The sequence below is a fragment of the Solanum lycopersicum genome, chromosome 5, assembly GCF_036512215.1.
Source record: "Solanum lycopersicum chromosome 5, SLM_r2.1".
Lineage (NCBI taxonomy): Eukaryota > Viridiplantae > Streptophyta > Magnoliopsida > Solanales > Solanaceae > Solanum > Solanum lycopersicum.
In genome coordinates this window covers 65,491,192-65,511,030 of record NC_090804.1, presented here as the reverse complement: position 1 = coordinate 65,511,030, position 19,839 = coordinate 65,491,192, and the positions used below count along the sequence as shown (strand labels likewise).

Here is a 19,839-nt window from a genome sequence, read left to right as displayed (position 1 = left end):
ATGTATGAAAGATTTTGGTAAGGAGATGTTCTTTACTTCATGCTTCTTTTTTGTTTCTCTTCTTTAATAACTCTCATATTATGAAGCTTGGCTTGGCTCTATACAATGACCTGATCTTCTCACCCTGTTTTCGTCGCCCATTTAACAAAATTGAGTAAGTTTTGTACGTCTTCAGTGTCACACTAGCTTTTCAATGGATTATTCATGTACTTTGTGTTTGTGCCTATCGGGGATATGTACGTCCTCGAAAAATATATTCTTTCAAACAGAATAGGAAATCAGAAAAATTGAATCAAAACCGACGGTTATTTTCTTCGTTTGGTTTGACTTTTTAGAAATTTAAAAAACGGACAAAATTGATTTTGTTTTGATTTTAATTAATTAATAACCGATTCAAACAGAACCACGAACATCGATAAACATGACTAATCGTATCAATGTGATGGAATTTATTAACTTTCATGTTTGTAACCTATTTTGAGAATTATATTTAGGGCTTTCAAAATTGGGGCCAAAACAAAATGATCTGTTCAATTCGTTCAGATTTTTATAGGTGTGTTCAAATAATTTAAAAGTAAAGTTCTCGGAGGGTTTATTGGATATGATATTTTATTAGATTGTAGTTGGTGTGCCTTGTTACTTGGTAGGTTAAAAAATAAATTATATATTATATTATATAGCTTAAATATAATCCACAGTTTTATGAACTAGCACAATTCATTAGTTAATTGAATCCTTTTAACAAACAAAAAATAAAATTAATTTGGCTATCATTAGTTTAGACATTTCTCATTACAATATTGTTGTGATATATAGGGAGCTTCTCAATTCAATCTATTCACCTTAATTTAAGAAGTACGCCTAATTTTCCTGGGATTGTAGTTCAATCGGTCAGAGCACCGCCCTGTCAAGCGTCATGCGAAAGGTTATAATTGCAAATTTTATGATGTTAAATTAGAAGACAAAAACTTAACTATTCTAAAAAAAAAAACATAATCTCACTTCATTTATTAAAAATAATGAAAAGACAACTCTAACCTTAATAAATTTCTTTTACATATATTTTTATATTTTCAAATCAAAATCTCATTTTTCCTCCTCTTTCAAACCGAGTTTTTTTTCCAAACTTTAGAAAAAAAATTGTTCATATTTAGTGCAAATGGCTTCTAATTTTTTATTTTTTTTTGACATTGTGGAAAAAGAGCTATAATGAAGATTTCTTGGTCTGCAAATAATTCAAAGCTATAACAAAATAACAATTTCACACTCATGGTGACAAAAAAATTCTACCTTGTATCAAAGAGAAGCTTTCAAAAGGGCAAAATTGAGACATACCTGAACTAAATTGAGGAAGATGAATAGATGAACACCAACTTGAGCAGAAATCTTGAACCATTGTTCCCTTTGATTCACTAGATTTTGGTTGTTTATCCTAGCTAGGGTATTGACATTTATTGGGTGAAATGAAAATGTCTTCAATTGGAATTAATTTAATATTTTTTTAATTCTAAAATCGACGTGCAATATGTTTTTAATTAGTTGGTAGCAATTGAGTGGCTCACTAATACACGTGGGAGCGTTTGCATTTCACGCTCTTTGATTGCAAAAATCATGTGTTTATTTATTTAAAAGTTGAATAGTTAAAATATTTATACACTATGAAAATTGAAGATCAAAGTTAAAATTTAAAACCAAATATAAAGTCCAATGTATTGGCTTTGGACGCAAACATGTTGTACAAGATTTTTCTGTTTTTTTTAAAGCAAATTTTGGCAGGCCTTTTATTAAGATCAAATCAAGATTGTTGTGCGGAATTTGAGATAATACGAGAAAATATAAACGCAAAAACAAGACAACAGTTTACGTGGTTCACCAATAAATTGGCTACGTCCACGGGAAGAGAGGGAACAGTTTTATTATGGAGAGGCAAAAACAGAATTACAGAATAGGGTTTCCCATAGCGTCTATATATAGTGCTAAGCTACGCCCTAACAGGCTTGGGCCCAACATACAGAATCAACAGAATCAACAGGCTTTCTGTTTGTAGCGGGTCCGATTCAAGGCATTCAACAAAGATATTATACAATTACAAGCTCATTTGGGTCTAATACCCAAGTCCAATAAAACAATACACATAGATCAAGTCACATGTTTACTAAATATTATAGGGATAATGCACAACTATTCCCTCAATCTATGTCCGAAATCTCATAGACACACTTATATTATATTAAGGTCCTATTACTCTCTGAACTTATTTTACTAATAATTTTCTACCACTTTTCGCTCTACATAACATTATCTTGTGGACCCAACGCTGGTTGATTTTTTTCAATCTAGTGTCACATAGGCCGAAAAGAGGTAGAAAATTATTTATAAAATAAGTTCAAGGGTAATAGGACCAAAATATAATATAATTTTGTCTATAAAATTTCAAGTATAAATTGAAAAGATACTTTATACATTTTTCAATAAAAAGTTTAGTTTACATTAGTCTAGAAATAACCTTTTATGTCCCCCACTCAATCTAGCAATGAATATGAAGCATTTGCTTTTCTACATCTTTCTCCTGTGCTTTTCGTTGGTCAATAACTAACTAAAATACTTTATATTTATTTACTATTTATATAAATTGGATAGGGTTAAGCTCTATTTAAGAAAGTATTATTGAAAATAATTTCAAATTTAATATAAATTATTAATTTTATCTCTAAACTATTAACGATATTAAAACACTTCTTTATCCAACTAACTGTACATAAAATTAACATGCACATGTATACTAACTGCACATAAAATTAACATGCACATGTATACTGATGTTTCTTGAATAACTTAATCTCAAATGATGTACCCCTCATAAAAGGAACTCCATAAAAATAATTGAAAGCTCATGCCCCTCAAATTTTTTTAATCAAGAAAATATTTTAATTTTTATATTATTATATTTCATAAGTTATTTCTCGTGTTCTTAAAAAATTTATGCCTACTCGACATAAGTTTGATTTACATCCAAAGGGTAAATACAAAAAAAGATCAACATATTCGAAGGACAAACCATTCAATTAAATGGATCTGAAAAGGAGAAGAAATAATGAAAGTAATATATTTTTTATTTAATTTTTGAGAAAAGAAATAATTAAGAAATGACAATTGTTCAATGAATCTTGATTTTTTTACCCCCACATGTTTCTTAGGAATTTCCTCATGGATCCATTAAACAAAAATATTTAAATAAACAATTTATTATTACAATTTGAATTTTTTAATGCCCACATGTTTAATGGTTGATCTTTATTTTGTAACTTCTTCTGTCTTTATCAAAAATAAAATAAAATAATTAATACTATAATTCGTCTCAAGCATTTTGAAACAACCACACTAGAAAGAAAAATAAAAATAATATATCTTTTTTTTTAAAAAAATAAGATGATATATTATAACTTAATATGCATCGAATATATATAAGTGATCGAGCATGGTTCCTTTTGGGTTACATTATACACATTAAAACATTTCGCAGTAGAAGACGACTTTTTTAATCTAACATAAAGAGTTTCTACTTTGTTTGTTTCTATTCTATTAGATGCAACAAATGGAGGACCTGTCCAAAGCTGAAAATTGAGATACAAATATGGGCTAAATTATAGTATAATGACAAAAATGCTACGTTATTTTTTTCTCATATGTTAAAAATTTAATAGACATGGAAATCTTATAACTATGCCATTGTGATGAGAGTCAAATATCTCATAAAATAGTTGAAATGTGTGTAAAATGTTTTATCTATACTACTTGTCATTTAGAAAGAGATAAAAAGTTAGAAAAAGTATATATTATATCATATACATTATGAACATCCATTTCTTAAATAAATAAATAAAATCTCATTGAATTTCTAATCATAAAAACATGAATATATATATATATACATATATATATATATATAAAATAGAGAGAATTGGACTACTATAAGATGAAATCTTGGATTGCCCTCTTATCTTTCTTTCCTCGTACATTAAGCAAACCAAACAAAGAAAAAAGACAACCATAAAACTTAGATTTCTTCCTTGAATTAAATTATGTTGGACAACCAATTTTTTTTGAGAAGAAAATCGGAAAAAAATAATCGGTTAATCAAACTTATACTGCTTAATTACTTATCATAGCTATAGTTATCACTCACGACTGGCGTTATACATTAATTATGTGGGTTTACTTCGAGTTTATGTAATTAGACACATTTGTATATGTATAGTTCGTCAGAATATACAAATAGGTATGTATAATATACAATTATCTAATCAATATACATATACAATTCACCTCTTTCACACTCTCTGCCCTCTTTCGCTCACCTCTCTCCTCCCTCTCCCAATCTCGCTCACCTCTCTCCTTCCTCTCTCAATCTCGCTCACCTCTCTCCTTCCTCTCTCAATCTCGCTTGCTCTTTATACAAATGCATATGTATAATATACCATTATCTAACCAATATACATATACAATTCACCTCTCTCCCATCTCTACCTTCTCTCGCTAGCCTCTCTCCCAATATCGCTCGCCTCTCTCCGAATATCACTCATCTCTCTCCTCTCTCTCCCTATATCGCTAGCCATATATATAAATACATATGTTTAATATACAATTATCTAACTAATATACATGTACAATTCACCTCTCTTCCACTTTTTGCTCTCTCTCTCTCCTAATCTCGCTCGCCTTTCTTCTCCCTATAACATGTAGTTACGAATTGTAATTATCAAACTATAGCTATGGAGAATAATTAAGCTATTTTTAGTGGCTATATGTGAAAGTTCTCCAAAAAATACCTACTCGATATACTTATGTTACATACTTGCATGAATAATTTAAATTTATACCGCGTAAAATCGAAGAGGAAGGGACAATTCTTTCAACACACAAAAGACAGCAACAACACCATGCAAATAAAGTTTGTACAACTCATATCATATAATGTAGGTCATTACAAAATTATATTCTTTAAAATAACACACATAAAAAAATTAAAGCACAACCACATTTAATTTCATAAATAGAGTCCGAATAAAGTGATGTATAGTTAATCTTACCCTTAATTATCTCGTGATAATAAAAAAAATATTTTCAATAGACCATCGACTCAATTAAAATATATAAGAATTTTCAATATATATACATATTAGTTCAATTATAGGTCCATCACTTAAACAAACATAAAAAGACATTTATTTCAAGCCAAGCTATAACTCTAGTCAAGGTCGTCCATTAAATTAAGAAGCCGCCCTTAATTACCCCCAAAAAACCACTAATTATTCTTAATTAAATGCCCCTATCTAATTCTCAATTAATCATATACTTAAAACATGCATATTCTATATGTAGATTTCACACACACACACATTATATTCATATTTACAAAACTCTCCTAGATAAAATCTTGAAAAAGAGTACTTATATCAATCAACCCGATCTGACCTTCGAAAAATAATTCTCTCTTCTCATACTCCTCGTTCTTTGTTCCAGACTTACTACCAATGAATATATCATTAAAAATGAATAAGTATAAGGTGAATATTCCTCCAATATTTATTCACAAAGGTAGAAAGAACAATCTCAAAATCATGGCTAATATGCAAAGTGGGAAATTAGCCAATAATTTTTATGAAGTGCTTTCTTTACATTCTACAAATGTAGGGTTTGAAGAGATTAAAAAAGCTTATAGATGCAAAGCTCTTCAATATCATCCTGATATTTGTCGTGATTTAAATAAAGAAGAATCGACGATACGATTTATTGAGCTGAGAAAAGCATATGAAACTCTTTATGATCCAATTTCTCGTCAAATTTATGATTATGAATTGAATTTGATGAATTCTTTTGAGAGTGATCAATTGATGTGGAAAAAGTATAAGGGAAATAGAAAGATTGTTTTCCATAAGGATATGTGGAAAAGACAACTTGAAGAGTTGAAAAGAAGATCTTGTAATAGAATGAAGAAAAAAGAATAATGTGTTTATCTAGAAATTATTTTATCTATTTCAGTTTATATGACATTATTTTCTTATTACTCTTGTCACGAAAAGAATGACATTGCTATATACTTGGAAAACAACAAAAAGTTAAACTTTTCATTTTATTCTTAAAGTGTTATATAGCCATATGTTTACCTTTTTTACCACGATTTCTATTTTTTTTTTTTGAGAAAACTAAAAATCTTATTAAGAAACATTATACTATGATCTCAAATTTGTAAGTAATTGGAAAAATATACCACGATTCAATTAATATTTTATTTGTAAGGTTAAGTAATATATGAACAAATATTTAACCTAATTAATCTAACTCCAATTATTTTACTTGAGCCACATGTAACTTAATTCAGACAATGAGTCTAGAGTTTGGTTTTATGAAGCATAACTCCAGACACCACATGTTAAAGTGGAGATATCTACAATTTCTCATTATAAAAAAATGGATACATGTTAAATAGTGGTGCTAAATAGGCTGGCCTGTGAAATTTTTTGGCAAACTTACAAACTCATCAGTTTATGAGTTAATTATTTAGATATTTTCTAGTTTACAATATTATGTATCTCAACAAATTTTGATGTGTCCAGATGCATCCAGATACATATGATCAAAATAAGGTGTAAGATACATTATATTCAAGTGGTTTCGCATTTATATGGTAAAACATAACAAATATCGCTCGTCTCTTCGCATCTTTTCCATCGCACTCGTCACTATCCTATGTACTTGGTATTCAAAATACATGCGAAATCACACCAAATACATATAAAACAATGTATCTAGTGTGGTTCGCATGTATCTAGGCTACATAACGAATCTCCTTCCCCCCTCCCCTCCCTATCTCGCTCGCTTGTCTTTTTATTTTAGTGTATCTGGTAGCAAAAATATATGTACCTAAGTGTATCTTCCTCAACATATATGGTAGGTTAGTGGTAAGATATGTAACATTTTGTAAGTATAGATAATAATATAGATAATAGTGAAATATGTCTATAGTTTTTCCTATTTTACAACAAAAGTTCACAAATCAAATAAATGGACACCAAACCCATAAAAGAAAATAGCCCATTTCAAAGTCCGGCCCATTGAAGTGTGCTTATCTACGTAACTTGTACTCCAAAATGAGTTGATGGTTAAATTTGTTTTCTAGAAGCAATTTTTTTCAAAAAATCATTGATCCTATCGCCAACAAAAGGAAACAAATTGTATTGTTAATTATCTATAATATTTCATTGTTATTATCGCGAAAATGGATATAGAAATCTTATAAGATGGTAATTAATTATTATATGACTAAACTAAACGATGCGTTTTGATTTGAAACAAACTAAATAATGTATTTTGATCTGAAACACACTTTAAAGAAAGTAAAGATCATAACAAAGAAAAGAAGTTATGAAGAAGGAGATTCCAAAGGCTTATTAGCTAAGGAGGTAGACATATGGGAAAAACAACAAATGGACATGATAATTGATCATCATCAACCTTTAGATTCATCATGTAGCAAAACACGATAAATATTTTTGGTGATTAACTAGCTATGTGGAAGTAGAAGATCGTAATTAAAGTAATGATAAAAAGAAATCAATGAATTATTCGTCCATTCATTTCATATTGAAACTTCTCTTTGTTGCTAGTGTTTGTTAAAAAAAACTAAAATTGCTGCACACTATTTTTTTTTTAAAAGATAATTTATGCAATCATAAATCTAAAATTTCATTAGTAAATCATTCTTACCATGAACCCATTTGAAAAATATACAAGTAGAACAAAATCATAGTAATACAACATCACTTAGTTCAATCAGGGAATATGATATACGCGTCTAGGGTATACATAGATCGATTCGGTTTGGTTTTTCATTAAAAAAATCTAAATCAATTAATATCTGAAAACCAAATCAGACCATATAGAGTTGGTTTTTCTAATTTCGGCATTAGTCGCTTCTTTCGTTTCTTTCAATTTTTTTTATAACTACACAGTATTTGAAGAAGTGTTCAAATATTTTCTCACTTACTTGTGTGATAAATTAAACTTAAAAAATGTTAAATGAACAGAAATTTTTGAAAAGACTGCAAAATTTACACGAGTACAAAATATTTTTTTTTGAAATATTAACGTTCATTCTGTTAAATTAATAAAATTAAAGGCTAGAGACAAACTGCATACAAAAAATATTTACAAAGTAAATTGTTAACTACAAATTTGAAAAACTATAACAATATAATTGTAACTTCGGATCTTAATACAAAATAAAATATCTACAACTTTTTCAAGTCCAAATTTAAAATAAAATATATAAACATTGAAAACTATAATTTAACTAAAATATTATTTTTCATCTATAAATAAAATAAATTTTAATATATATATATATATATTATATATATTGGGTTCGGTTTGACTTTTTTTCTTCTAATACTAAACCTAACCACGAATCATTTTTTTTCTGTTTGATTTGATTCATCGGTTCGGTTTGACTTGTACGCCCCTATACACATCCTAAGACGTCACACGTCGAATTTTTTTTCCGGTTTGATTTGATTCATTGGTTCGGTCTGACTTTACGATTTGAGTTGTACACCCCTATACACGTCCTAAGGCGTCACACATCATTTTTTTCCGATTTGATTTGATTCGTCAATTCGATTTGACTTTACGGTTTAACTTGTTCACTACCCCTATACACGTCCTAAGGCATCACACGCCAGCACACAAAAGGACAGTATAAAGGAATTGTTCCATTATTCCTCACTAATAACAGTAGAATCAATGGCGGAGAGTCCAAAAGAATGAAGACTATTAATGTTTAATAAGATTTCAGAACTCACCAAGGAGGTTTGGTTTTGCTTTGACAGTGAAAGGAGTCGCAGCATCGTTTCTTTGAAACCAACAGAGCAATGAAGGAAACAAAGTGTTAAAAAGAAGGGAAAACTAAAGGCAGGTTCAAACTATCTTAAACTTGTTTAGTGCAGGTTTGGTTTGTGAGCTATTGCGTAGAAGCGGGGGTTTTAACCTGTTCGTCATACCCAAAGAATAGCAGTTGCGGGTTTCCCTTGTCATAAAAAAAAAGTACTAGATTGTTGCTCCACTTCCTTCAAGGATACAAAAAATCTCAACTACAGCGGTCAAACTTTTCGCTCACCTACTGAGAGTACCAAATAATCTTTACACTCTTTTTTCCTTGAGCCGAGAATCTAGCAAAAACAACGTCTCCGCAAAACAACCTGACATTCAGATTGAGCAACTACAGAGGCATAACACTCAGGTTCAAAGGACTATTAAGAGTTTGATGTTTCAGTTATAATGCTTCTAAGCATTATGAATTTCAGAGATGAATCTTAAATACGTCTAGATAAACCGGGATGATCGGGCTAATACTTGAACATCATGAGTATAAACAAGCTTGCTCAACATAAAAACCTGATATCATACTCGCAAAAGGAATACACAACAAAACGGAAGAGAGAAATATTTTTGGATGTAATAGAAGCATGAGATATAAGAGGTTCTTCTTTCTATATAATGAAAGAACAAGAATGCGTCCCAAGATACAAACAGTCACACAATTAGAAAGAGTAAAATAAGATTACGTAAACGTTTATCAGAATTCTCATTCCCAATTTCATCTACAAAGAAAACATTACCTCATGTTCGAGTACAAGACGAGTCAAAATCATCAGGAGCAACTCTAGCAATCCAATTGTTAAGTGTCCTCTTAATATCAGCATGATTAACATAAGCCAATTCATACATACTACACAAATTCACCACAAGAGTCTCATTCAACGCGACAGTCGGAACCCTCTCCAATGCATTCTCCAACACCTTAATAGCATCCGATAAATCCCTCGAATACATCAAACACAAAGCCTTATTATTCATAGCCACCATATCCATTCCATCCCTCTCGATACACTCTTCGTACTCCCTTACCGCAGAGACATAATCCTTCTCCACTATATACATCAATGCCTTACTCCTACTCACCAAATTCCTCAACCCCGCTTCACTTTCACTCCCTATCATCCCCTCCACCGCGCTAAACGCCTTTTTCGCACCCTCCACATCTCCATACTGCATTTTCACATATCCTAATTTCGACAACACGTTTGGATCATCATCACCACATATTCCAATCAGCTCATTCAACAAACCCAAACACAATTTGAAATCTTTTTGACTCAAATGATGACTAATTATCGTATTCAACACTAAAATCTCCCTTCTTTTCCACAAATCATTACTAGGGTTAGTTAAAACTTTCAATTTTTTCGATCTAATAAAATCAATAAGTGTATATAACCTGTCGAGCGATTTCATCCGCTGAGCGAGAGAGTAAGGAAGATAAGCATGGAGCCAACGGAGAGCAAAAGGGACGAAATTGCCCTTCATATTGGGGTAATGATTAGGGTAATTCTGGTAATGGAATTGTGGGGTGTTGAAATCTTCGCCGTCGAGGAGGGTTTCGAGCTCTTGATTAGCATCGACGGGACGGCGGAGCTTGGTGAGTGCTAAGACGTTGAAAGTGAGGTACGTGAGGTGTTCGTGAGGTTTAGTGAGGAGGTTGAGGGACCGTGCATGGCCGACCTTGTCGAGGATTGACTTCCACGCGCCGCGGGTGGCTAGGTCTTGGAGATCGGAGAGGTCATGGCAGATGGCGTTTAGGGAGGAGTACGGGTTGTTTAGTGGATCGTCAATGGCAGTGGCGGCGGCCGCGGGGGCAGTGGTGGTGGCGTCGGGTTGTGGTGGATTCGGGTCGGGTAATCCGGTGGTATCCATGGCGGAGAGGAGTTTTGGTCGGGGAGCTGAATTGATCTGGATGTTTAAGTGTTGGAAGGCTTTTTGGTTTTAAAATTTCGGGTCGGGTTCTCAATTGGGTTGGATTTTTAGAGGGATCTAGATCTATTGAATTTTGAAAATTTTACTCATAATAATTAGAAATGATATTCAATCGATTTGCGGAGATGAGAATGCTAAGTTCAATTTGTAATCATACTAGTTAGGGGAGGATATTCGGAACAACGTAAGAGTGATATGCATAGTGAATAAGATGAGAGAAGTGAGACTCGGATGATTTAGACATGTGAAAAAAGATGTGTTGATGCATAGATGAGGTGGTGTGAAAGGTTGGTTATAGACGGTACGTTCGACCAAAAAAAATATTCAAAAGCGGCAATAAGACAAGATATGACATAACTTTACATTACCGAGGATATGACGTTAAATAGAAAGGTGTGGAGGACATGTATTAGGATAGGAGATTAGTAAATAACTTAGTATTCTTGTCTTGCTTAGGGTGATTGCTGCTTGACAACGTGCTAGTCACATTACTGTAGTTTTTGCTTTTTTAATATACATCAATTTATTTTACTGTTTTCGATAATCTATTGTAATATGTTGTTTATTGTATTTCGATTATTGTATTATTTTGTTATTGTTGCTCCCTTCTGATAGAATTTGCACTGTCTTCTCGCGACGTGCTATATTTTCGATCTTAATATTTATAATAGTTGTATTTGAGTCGAGGGTCTTTCGAAAACAACCTCTTTACCTTCACAAGATAGTAGTAAAATTTGTGTCCATTCTACTCTTTTCCGACCTCACCATAAATTATTGTTGTTACTCCTAAATCCTAATAATACTTTTTGTATATATAATTAAGAGTAAAATGTTCTCTTAATAAAACTTAAGAGTTGTCTTTCTAAAGCATTTATGAGACTCAAAGGTATGTATATGGTAATAAAAATACTTTGTCAATAGCATGAAGCTTGCATAAAATTTAGGTATAATCCCTGAAGATATTTTTTTTAAATTTAATATATTTATTTTAATTCATTTTAATTGATTAAATTTCTCTATTAATGTATGTATATTTTTTTGACTTTGAGTTAAAATCTAATATTTATTTTATTTTTTATACATGTGATATCAGAGTCAAACATATTTTAATAATTCGGTGCAACTAATCCTAGCTAGTTACATTAATGTTAAGACACTATTACAACTAATGCATTTACCAATCTCTTGTAACAACAAAACATGAATTTAGTATTAAACATTCATATATTTTGAAATTTCCAACTCCATATATATGTTTTTTTGTTGTTGTTGGCACAACTATGTATGCATGTATATTCTTGAGTCGAGGGTCTATCAGAAACAACGACTCTACCTCAAAGGTAGAGATAAGGTCTTTTTATACTCTACCCTTTTAGGTTCACTTTACGAGATTACTCTGAATACGTGTATTGTTATTGTAATTCCATATGTATGTACATTTTACATATATTAAAGGGAAAAGGGTCTGATATACCTCTCAACTTTGTCATTTAGAGCCGATATACCCCTCGTTATAAAAGTGGCACATATATACCCCTACTTGTAAACAAATGGCTCACATATACCCTTTTCTTCTAACGGAAATGAAAAAAATAATAATTTTAATCTAAATTTTTATTAATTTTTCTAAAAAATATAATCCCATATGAGTACATTTAATCCTTGTCAAACATATTTTTTTGACTTTTTTTGTTTCAATGACTAATTTATAACTATTATTTTGATAATCAAATTTATTTATGTTTCACTAATATTCTTGTAAAACTTATTGTAGATGACCAAATTTTTTCTTCGAATTAAATTTTTTTTCTTTAAACTAAGGAGTGAAAGAAAAAAACAAAATAAGAATAAAAAACTCAAATAATTATAATAAAAGAAGTCAAAAAATAATTTATGTATGAAAAAAATTATAATATACCTTGAACTTTGATAGAAGAATCATATATACCCATAAATAATTTTTTTAAAAAAATTAGAAGTAACAAATATAAATTTAAAACTAATTTTTTAACTTCCGATAAATGAAGAGTATATGTGAGCCATTTTGTAACGGCAGGGGTATATGTGAGCCGTTTGTATAACGGTAAGGGCATATAGCCACTCTTATAACGAAGGGTATATCAACTCTAAATGACAAAGTTGAGGGGTATATCAGACCCTTTTCCCTATATTAAATATTTAGTCAATTGAATGATATTGCTTGGATTTTTTCACTTTGGGCTGAAACCAAGACATTTCATTGTTCCCTTCTTGATTAGTACAAGAAGATGTTGTTGCTTCAGCCTGTAGATATGGTGCCAATGGTCTTAATGCTGAGGTTGGAGTTTCCATTTCAGCCTGCAAGCATAACAAACAAGAAAATATTTTACTTATCTCTATCATAAAATACATGTTCGATATATATATTCAGAATTTACTGACTTGATTTAAATTTTATGACATGATAATCTATTTCAAGGGAAAGCACTTCTTATCAAGATTATTTTTATTTTTGTGACTTTTAGTTAAGGGTCGGAAATATATACCCCTGGATAGTTGCACAATATTCTAGACTAATAATGAACACAAGCTCTAAAAATTCTTAGTGAAACTTGTTTCAATGAAATGACACAATATTAGGGTATTAGGAGGAAATTTTTTGTAATAGAAATCAATAGCCAAAATTTAGAACTTCCAAATCAAAGAAATATAAAATAAGAAAGAGTTTTTTTTGCATTACGTTACAATAGAATGAAATCAATAAGGATAGAATAGACCATATGGGTCGATAGAGAGTCATGTTGTGCCACGAGAATTCAAATCTACCTAACCTAAAATTCATCTTTGTCCAACCAACTCATAACAAAATGTTAGATCAAGGTTGACACAACTGTATTGATCTAAGAATATATATGAACCCAAGAGACCAAGCACTCCCGCCCCTAAAAGCGAAGACCGAAATATAAAATTAAAATCAATTTTATGTATGTAGAGGTAGATAGATGTTGAATCCCTTTTCTCTATTCGTATTTTTACTTTTTTTATATTTTAATTTCTTAATTTAAAATCTTAATTTTATCTCTGCCTATCTAACGTGAAAGGGAATGTTTTTCATTTACTGACTAGTCAATGCATGCATGTGTGGATCTATAATACACACTACGAGTTCGGTAGAATTCACTGGTTTTGATTATACATAATCAATGAAAAAGGAAAAAAAAAATTGATGATGCAACTTAAAAGCTATGACACAAATTTATCATTTATTCCGTTTCAATTTATATAACATAACATAAAATCCGATTCAATTAATCAAAATAGATATAGTTAACATGTTGGATAACTATATTTTGGAACACTTTTTTTTTTAATTATCAATAAACATTGTTGTTAAAAAAAAATCATAAAAGAAAAGAAAATATGAAATTTACCTTGGCAAAAGAGAATGAAGTTTGTAATGGAGTGATAGCTGGGAAGACCCTATTTGAACATATTGATTTCTTCAAATTTTCATCAGTGAGGCAACTAAAACTTCCTTCAATACTTGTTTGGGACATTTCAGGCTGCCATAACAAACAACAAGTCACATTACTTATATCAATAAAACAAGTTTTATCTTATTAAGAGTAAAATCAGAAGTTTGAGTTAAATAGTTTCTAAGAAAAATCGAGGTGATCATAGTTCTTCGTTTCAAGACGTTGTTTTACTTCTTTGGGCTCGGGTTGATAGTACACGTGATGTGGAGTGGGGGAGAGGGGGGAGTTCAGCTGAATTTCTTTGATAAAAAATTACACCGGTATAAATAAGATAAATTATTTTTATTTTTACTTTTTATGTAGATATATAGTTTTTTAATTCGGGGATTCAGTAATCCCCTTGAGGTTTCTAATTCTAATTCCAGCAACTACATTTTCAATTTTTGAACTCCTCATCTTTACGATTCAAATTAAAGTTTTTTAGATTAGTTCCACTATTACATATTTGGTTGGTCAGTCAAAATACCTATATTTACTAGCAAAATATACATAATAAAAAACACTATTTTGGATCAAGAAATGGATATTTTATGTATATCATACATGAATATAAAATAAATATATTTACAAGCTATTATTTTGATAGACAAATATGCAGTGTAATTATCCTAAAAATAAATAAACAAAAAGAAATGAAATATATTGTTGAAAGAGCTAGCTCACCTTGGCAAATTTGAATGAAGTTTGTAAAGTGAGATTTGGTAAGGTCCTTGTTGAATGTTGTGATTGCTTAAAGTTGTTATTATTTTGATAAGTCTCACCACTTAGACTTGTTTGGGACATTGTATCATAAGTAGTTGAGGATGGAAGGTTCATAGAACTACAAACAAGTTAACAACTAATTAATTATTCAAACATATATACTAAAGAGTTAATTACAATAAACACTATGGAGAATTGAAAACACTTCTAAATTTGGCGTGAATTATTAGTTTCATTTTTTAAATTATTGACAGTTTTAAATGCACCCTGATCTTACGACATGAGCGAAACATATACAACCCTAAATTCTGGTCAAATTTAAGTATATTTTCAACACTTCTCTCGATCTTTTATTAAGAGTCTCATATTTCTACAAGAATCTAAGACAACTTGCTATGTCATGCTAGATCGATGATGTATATATATCTAAGTTTAGTTAGTCAAGTAATAGAAGATTATTTTTAAGGCATTTAATAGTTTAGAGACAAAATTAATAATTTGTGGTGTTTTCGAAACTGAAACATAGTATAAGAAATATATAATATAACTAACCCTATAAAATGATGGGAAAAATTAAGGTCCATACCTTTGAGAAATTGAAGATGTTTCTGAGGCAGTATAGAGAGGACTATTAATATTGTTGTTCTCATGATTATAATCTTCAAGCTCTAACCATAAGTCATAAGGAGGTTTCTCATGAACTTGTGTGTTGTCTATGTGTTGAAGAAGTTCATTTATTTGCTATGATAAACCACCAAAATAAAAAGGAAATAATTAGTTTGCGAAATCGTGATATATATAGGATCGATAACAGAATCAGAAATTCATAAGAAGTGATTTGGGGTGTGTTTGGTATGAAGGAAAATGTTTTACATGGAAAACAAGTAGATATTTGACTTATTTTCTCATGTTTGGTTGGTGAGTAGAAAATATTTTTCGAAAAAATATTTTAGTGTTTGTTTTTTGAGAAAAATAAGTTTTAGGGAAATATCTTTTTATTTTTTACTGGAGTAGAAAATAATTCTTGAAGTTGATTTTTTTTTGAAAAAAACAAACTTAAAATTTTTTCATGGTGGGGTGGGGTGGGGTAGGGTGGAGTTGGGGGCTGGTAGGGGGGCTAGTGGGCTAGGGGTGGGTGGGTTGGGGGCTGGTAGGCGTGGGTGCGTGGAGGGTCTGGTAGGGTGGGATGAGTAGGGGAAGATTGGAAGAGAATTTTGGAAAATGTTTTCCTTGAATATCGAAAGGAAGTCATTTTTCTTAAATTTGAAGAAAATGGTTAATTTGGAAAATATTTTCCAAAATATTTGATCCAACCAAACATGAGAAAATTGAAAAATATTTTCCGAAAAATGTTTTCCTCCGTACCAAACACACCCTTGAAATCCTTTTGACATGTCCAGTCAAAATACTAGAGGTTTTTCTTATGTCAAAGTGCTCGAAAGAGATTCAACAACTTATATTTTATTTAAAACGAAACTTTGTTTTTGTCTATTTGATTTTTAAAAAATTCATACCGCCATATTATCTTCATAACTTGGTGTATTATTGCTAGAGAGTTGTTCCTACAAAAAAAATAAAACATTTTTAAAAAATGAAAAAATAATAATTATTATTATTATTTGGTCAAAAAAGAACAAGTAAACATCATACCATTCTTTGTCTAACTTGATTTAATGCAACTTGAAGACGTTTTTCACATAAATCAAGCTCATGGAGTGATGTAATCCTTTGTGTATCTGGTTCAAATATTCTTTAAATAAAGTCAAAATGTGAGAAAAGAATAAATATTCAAAATATCATATTATAAAATTAAAAAAAAAGGGATTAAATCGAAATATAATTGCTATACCAAAATTAGGGATAAACAACCAATCAAATGAAATTAATTTTAATAAATTAGAACAAAAACAAATACAATAATTAAATCAGAGAATGCAATTGCATAATAAGATCTCAATTGAACAGATAGAGTAAAACAAATTCGAATTAACTTAACATGAAATTACTATGTTTACATACCTCAAAAAAAGATGGAGTTCGAATTTAATGTTTATGAGCTTAGAATTTTAGTCATTTATAAGTTACTAAGTCTAAATTAATGATTTGTATATATTTAATGAATTCTTAATATAAATTAATTTTTTTTTAAGTTACTAGGTCTAAATTAATGATTTGTACATATGTAATGAATTCTTAAGATAAATTTTAATTACCTTAATAATCCCTCAGCCTCATCGAGTTTACAATGCAAGCCATTGATTTCATCTTGAATTTTCTAAAAAAAATAAAAATAAAGAGAAAACAATTAATCTTAAGTTTGATAATATAAAAATAAAATAAAAAATTAAAACAGGGAAAAAGAATTAATTAAGTACCTTTGTTGTGTCATTTGCGTTGACGTATGCAGGATTTATCCTAATTAATTTTTTTAAAAAAGAATTATGATAAATAATACATAAAAAAAATATCTTAAAAAAAATAAAATTAAATTAATTAAAGAAAACTAACCTTTCAATATCGCAAAATTTATCTTCAATTTCAATCTTCCTTAAGTTCCAAAGTACAGACTGCATAAAGAGTGGAATAATGAAAATTATTTTTTAAAAATAAATCTTATTTTTAGGGTAATAATATTCATGGTCCCTCAATTATGTAAATTTTAATTTTTATCTTTATGATATCCGGTTAATTTAATCTTCGATTACTTTAAATTTGCACTTTTGATCCCTTTATAAATATTCACAAATATATTTTCAGAGCTATTAATTATTTCACTGTATAATTATCGATTACTCATGTATTATGTTAAATTTCACGTTTGAGGGCAATATACTTTTTAAGAATAGTTAAAATATACCATACTTCCTATATAAACAAACCAAAAACATTATATTTAGATTAACTAAAAATTTAAATCTGATAAATCATATATCACAAGAATTAAAATCAAAATTTACGAATAACCGAGAGAACATAATAAGTCAAGTGAAACTCACCTCTTTATTGTTGATGTAGCTGCATTTTTAACAAAAGAAAGTATGTGTTAGATATTTTAGCTAATTACAATAAATACATAAAATATATATTTTTTTAAAAAAAACTTAATTAGAAAAAGAAACAAAAAGGGAAAAAAGACATAATAAAACTAAGAAGAGAAAAATAAATAATAAAAGAAAACTTACAATCCTCTTTCACTATCTGGGAGACTAATGAGCTCAGAAAGAATATCTTCAATTCTGCATTATTAAAATTTATTAATTTTATTACTCCCTCTAGAGGAAAATTGAATCAAATTTGACTTTAATTTTTATTTTCCTAAAATTTTTATCAAAATTATAAATTGAATGATTCTTTTTTTTTTTTGCCTTAATCAAGACATTAATTAATGTACTAGTCATATCATTATTACAATCAAATTCGAATAATATATTTATTTGTTCGATTCATATTATTTGTGTCAGATCTTTTAAAAATATAAATCATTACCTTCTTTTACGCGAATAATGTGTGAGACGACCAGAAGGAGAGAACATTATAATACCAACATCTACATCACATAAAACAGATAATTCATAAACTTTTTTGAGAATTCCATTTCTTCTCTTGCTAAAAGTGACTTGTCTATTGGTCAAACTCTCAATCTTCAACAATGGCAATTTACTTCTTCCCATGTTTTTTTTTTTATAAAAAAAAAAATCTTTCTATAATTTAGAAAGATATATATACATATATGAACAATATATATATATGAATGTAATAATATACAATCAATTAAAAAAATAAAAGTTTCATTTTTTTCGTATTGATATGATCTAGCAACATAATTTGAACGTATATCGCGTTCATGTTGTTGCTAGAAACAATCGATTTCATCCCATTAAAAATGTAACGTTAGAAAATCCACTCTTTAATATATATATATGTATATATGTATATGAACAATGGAATATAAAGAAAAATATCAAAGGAGGATTTTAGGGATAGAGAAAATGAACTTTGATGAGATTTTACATTTGTGTGTGTTTTTAGGGTAATGAAAATATTGTTTCTAATGGTTTTTGAATAAGGAAAAAAAGGAGAAATTTTGAGAAATTTAATTAGTGGTGGGAATTATTGATTTTGTCCTAAAAGAAAGGGGGAATTTAGGGTTGATGGAATATATACTTGAATAATGATATAATAAAATTTACTTTGAATTTTTATATGTTTAAGGGTAATTTTGGATTTAATTTGGTACAAAATGTATATCAATTGTGTCTATCATGTAAGAGACCTAGGATCAAATTCATGATTTTTTCAATACTAAAGTTATTTATCAACAATTAGGATCGAGTTGAGAATGGGTTGACTCTATATCTATGATCATAAAAAATGAATTTCGTTCTTAATTTAATATTATCCTAGATCATATAATAAGACAAATAATTTAAGCCCCAACAAATTAAATGTAGGACTCGGACCCCCCACCCCCCTTGGTCTTGCATGCTAAGAATTAGACATTGGAGCATGTACAATATAAGATGGCGGGACAACTGTGTTGAAATTATAGTAATAGCAACAAATTCGACATAATTTAATAACGTTGATTCAGATTAGACATATGTTAAATATTCATTTAACATGTACACATTATATATCCAGAATCTTGTAAGGATTATGATCCAAAATTTATAAATTAGCTACTCTAGCACTGTTGTCAAATATTAGATAAATCGCAAATTAATTGACTTTATTTTGATAAAAAATGAAT

At 29.4% G+C, this 19,839-nt stretch overlaps 2 protein-coding genes and 1 long non-coding RNA gene across 3 annotated transcripts; all 3 read right to left on the bottom strand.

Moving 5' to 3' along the window:
* Positions 1-698: 698 nt before the first annotated feature.
* LOC138348736 (uncharacterized) lies at positions 699-1,468 on the bottom strand. The gene is made up of 2 exons (XR_011221429.1): positions 1,336-1,468; positions 699-904 (listed from the first exon to the last, which is right to left on the bottom strand). It is a non-coding gene; the product is annotated as an uncharacterized lncRNA (long non-coding RNA).
* An 8,057-nt stretch (positions 1,469-9,525) lies between these two features.
* LOC101248779 (uncharacterized) lies at positions 9,526-11,397 on the bottom strand. Its single transcript, XM_004239947.5, has one exon. The coding sequence runs from the start codon at positions 10,810-10,812 to the stop codon at positions 9,679-9,681; it is 1,134 nt and encodes a 377-aa protein (XP_004239995.1). The 5' UTR covers positions 10,813-11,397; the 3' UTR covers positions 9,526-9,678.
* A 1,463-nt stretch (positions 11,398-12,860) lies between these two features.
* On the bottom strand, positions 12,861-19,114 carry LOC101249083 (agamous-like MADS-box protein AGL104). Its single transcript, XM_004239948.5, has 12 exons — positions 18,576-19,114; positions 18,272-18,325; positions 18,086-18,104; positions 17,598-17,656; positions 17,465-17,504; positions 17,303-17,364; positions 16,740-16,839; positions 16,604-16,651; positions 15,676-15,830; positions 15,051-15,207; positions 14,283-14,414; positions 12,861-13,209 (listed from the first exon to the last, which is right to left on the bottom strand). The coding sequence occupies exons 1-12, from the start codon at positions 18,758-18,760 to the stop codon at positions 13,051-13,053; spliced, it is 1,170 nt and encodes a 389-aa protein (XP_004239996.1). The 5' UTR covers positions 18,761-19,114; the 3' UTR covers positions 12,861-13,050.
* Between the last annotated feature and the right edge of the window lie 725 nt (positions 19,115-19,839).

Excerpts from the sequence above, each read along its gene's own strand:
- LOC101249083 (XM_004239948.5), bottom strand. The coding sequence starts at position 18,760 with ATGGGAAGAAGTAAATTGCCATTGTTGAAGATTGAGAGTTTGACCAAT. Across the intron at positions 18,326-18,575 it reads CATTATTCGCGTAAAAGAAG|AATTGAAGATATTCTTTCTG; the intron begins GTAATGATTTAT and ends TTAATAATGCAG. Across the intron at positions 13,210-14,282 it reads CTTCATTCTCTTTTGCCAAG|GCTGAAATGGAAACTCCAAC; the intron begins GTAAATTTCATA and ends TTATGCTTGCAG.
- LOC101248779 (XM_004239947.5), bottom strand. The coding sequence starts at position 10,812 with ATGGATACCACCGGATTACCCGACCCGAATCCACCACAACCCGACGCC.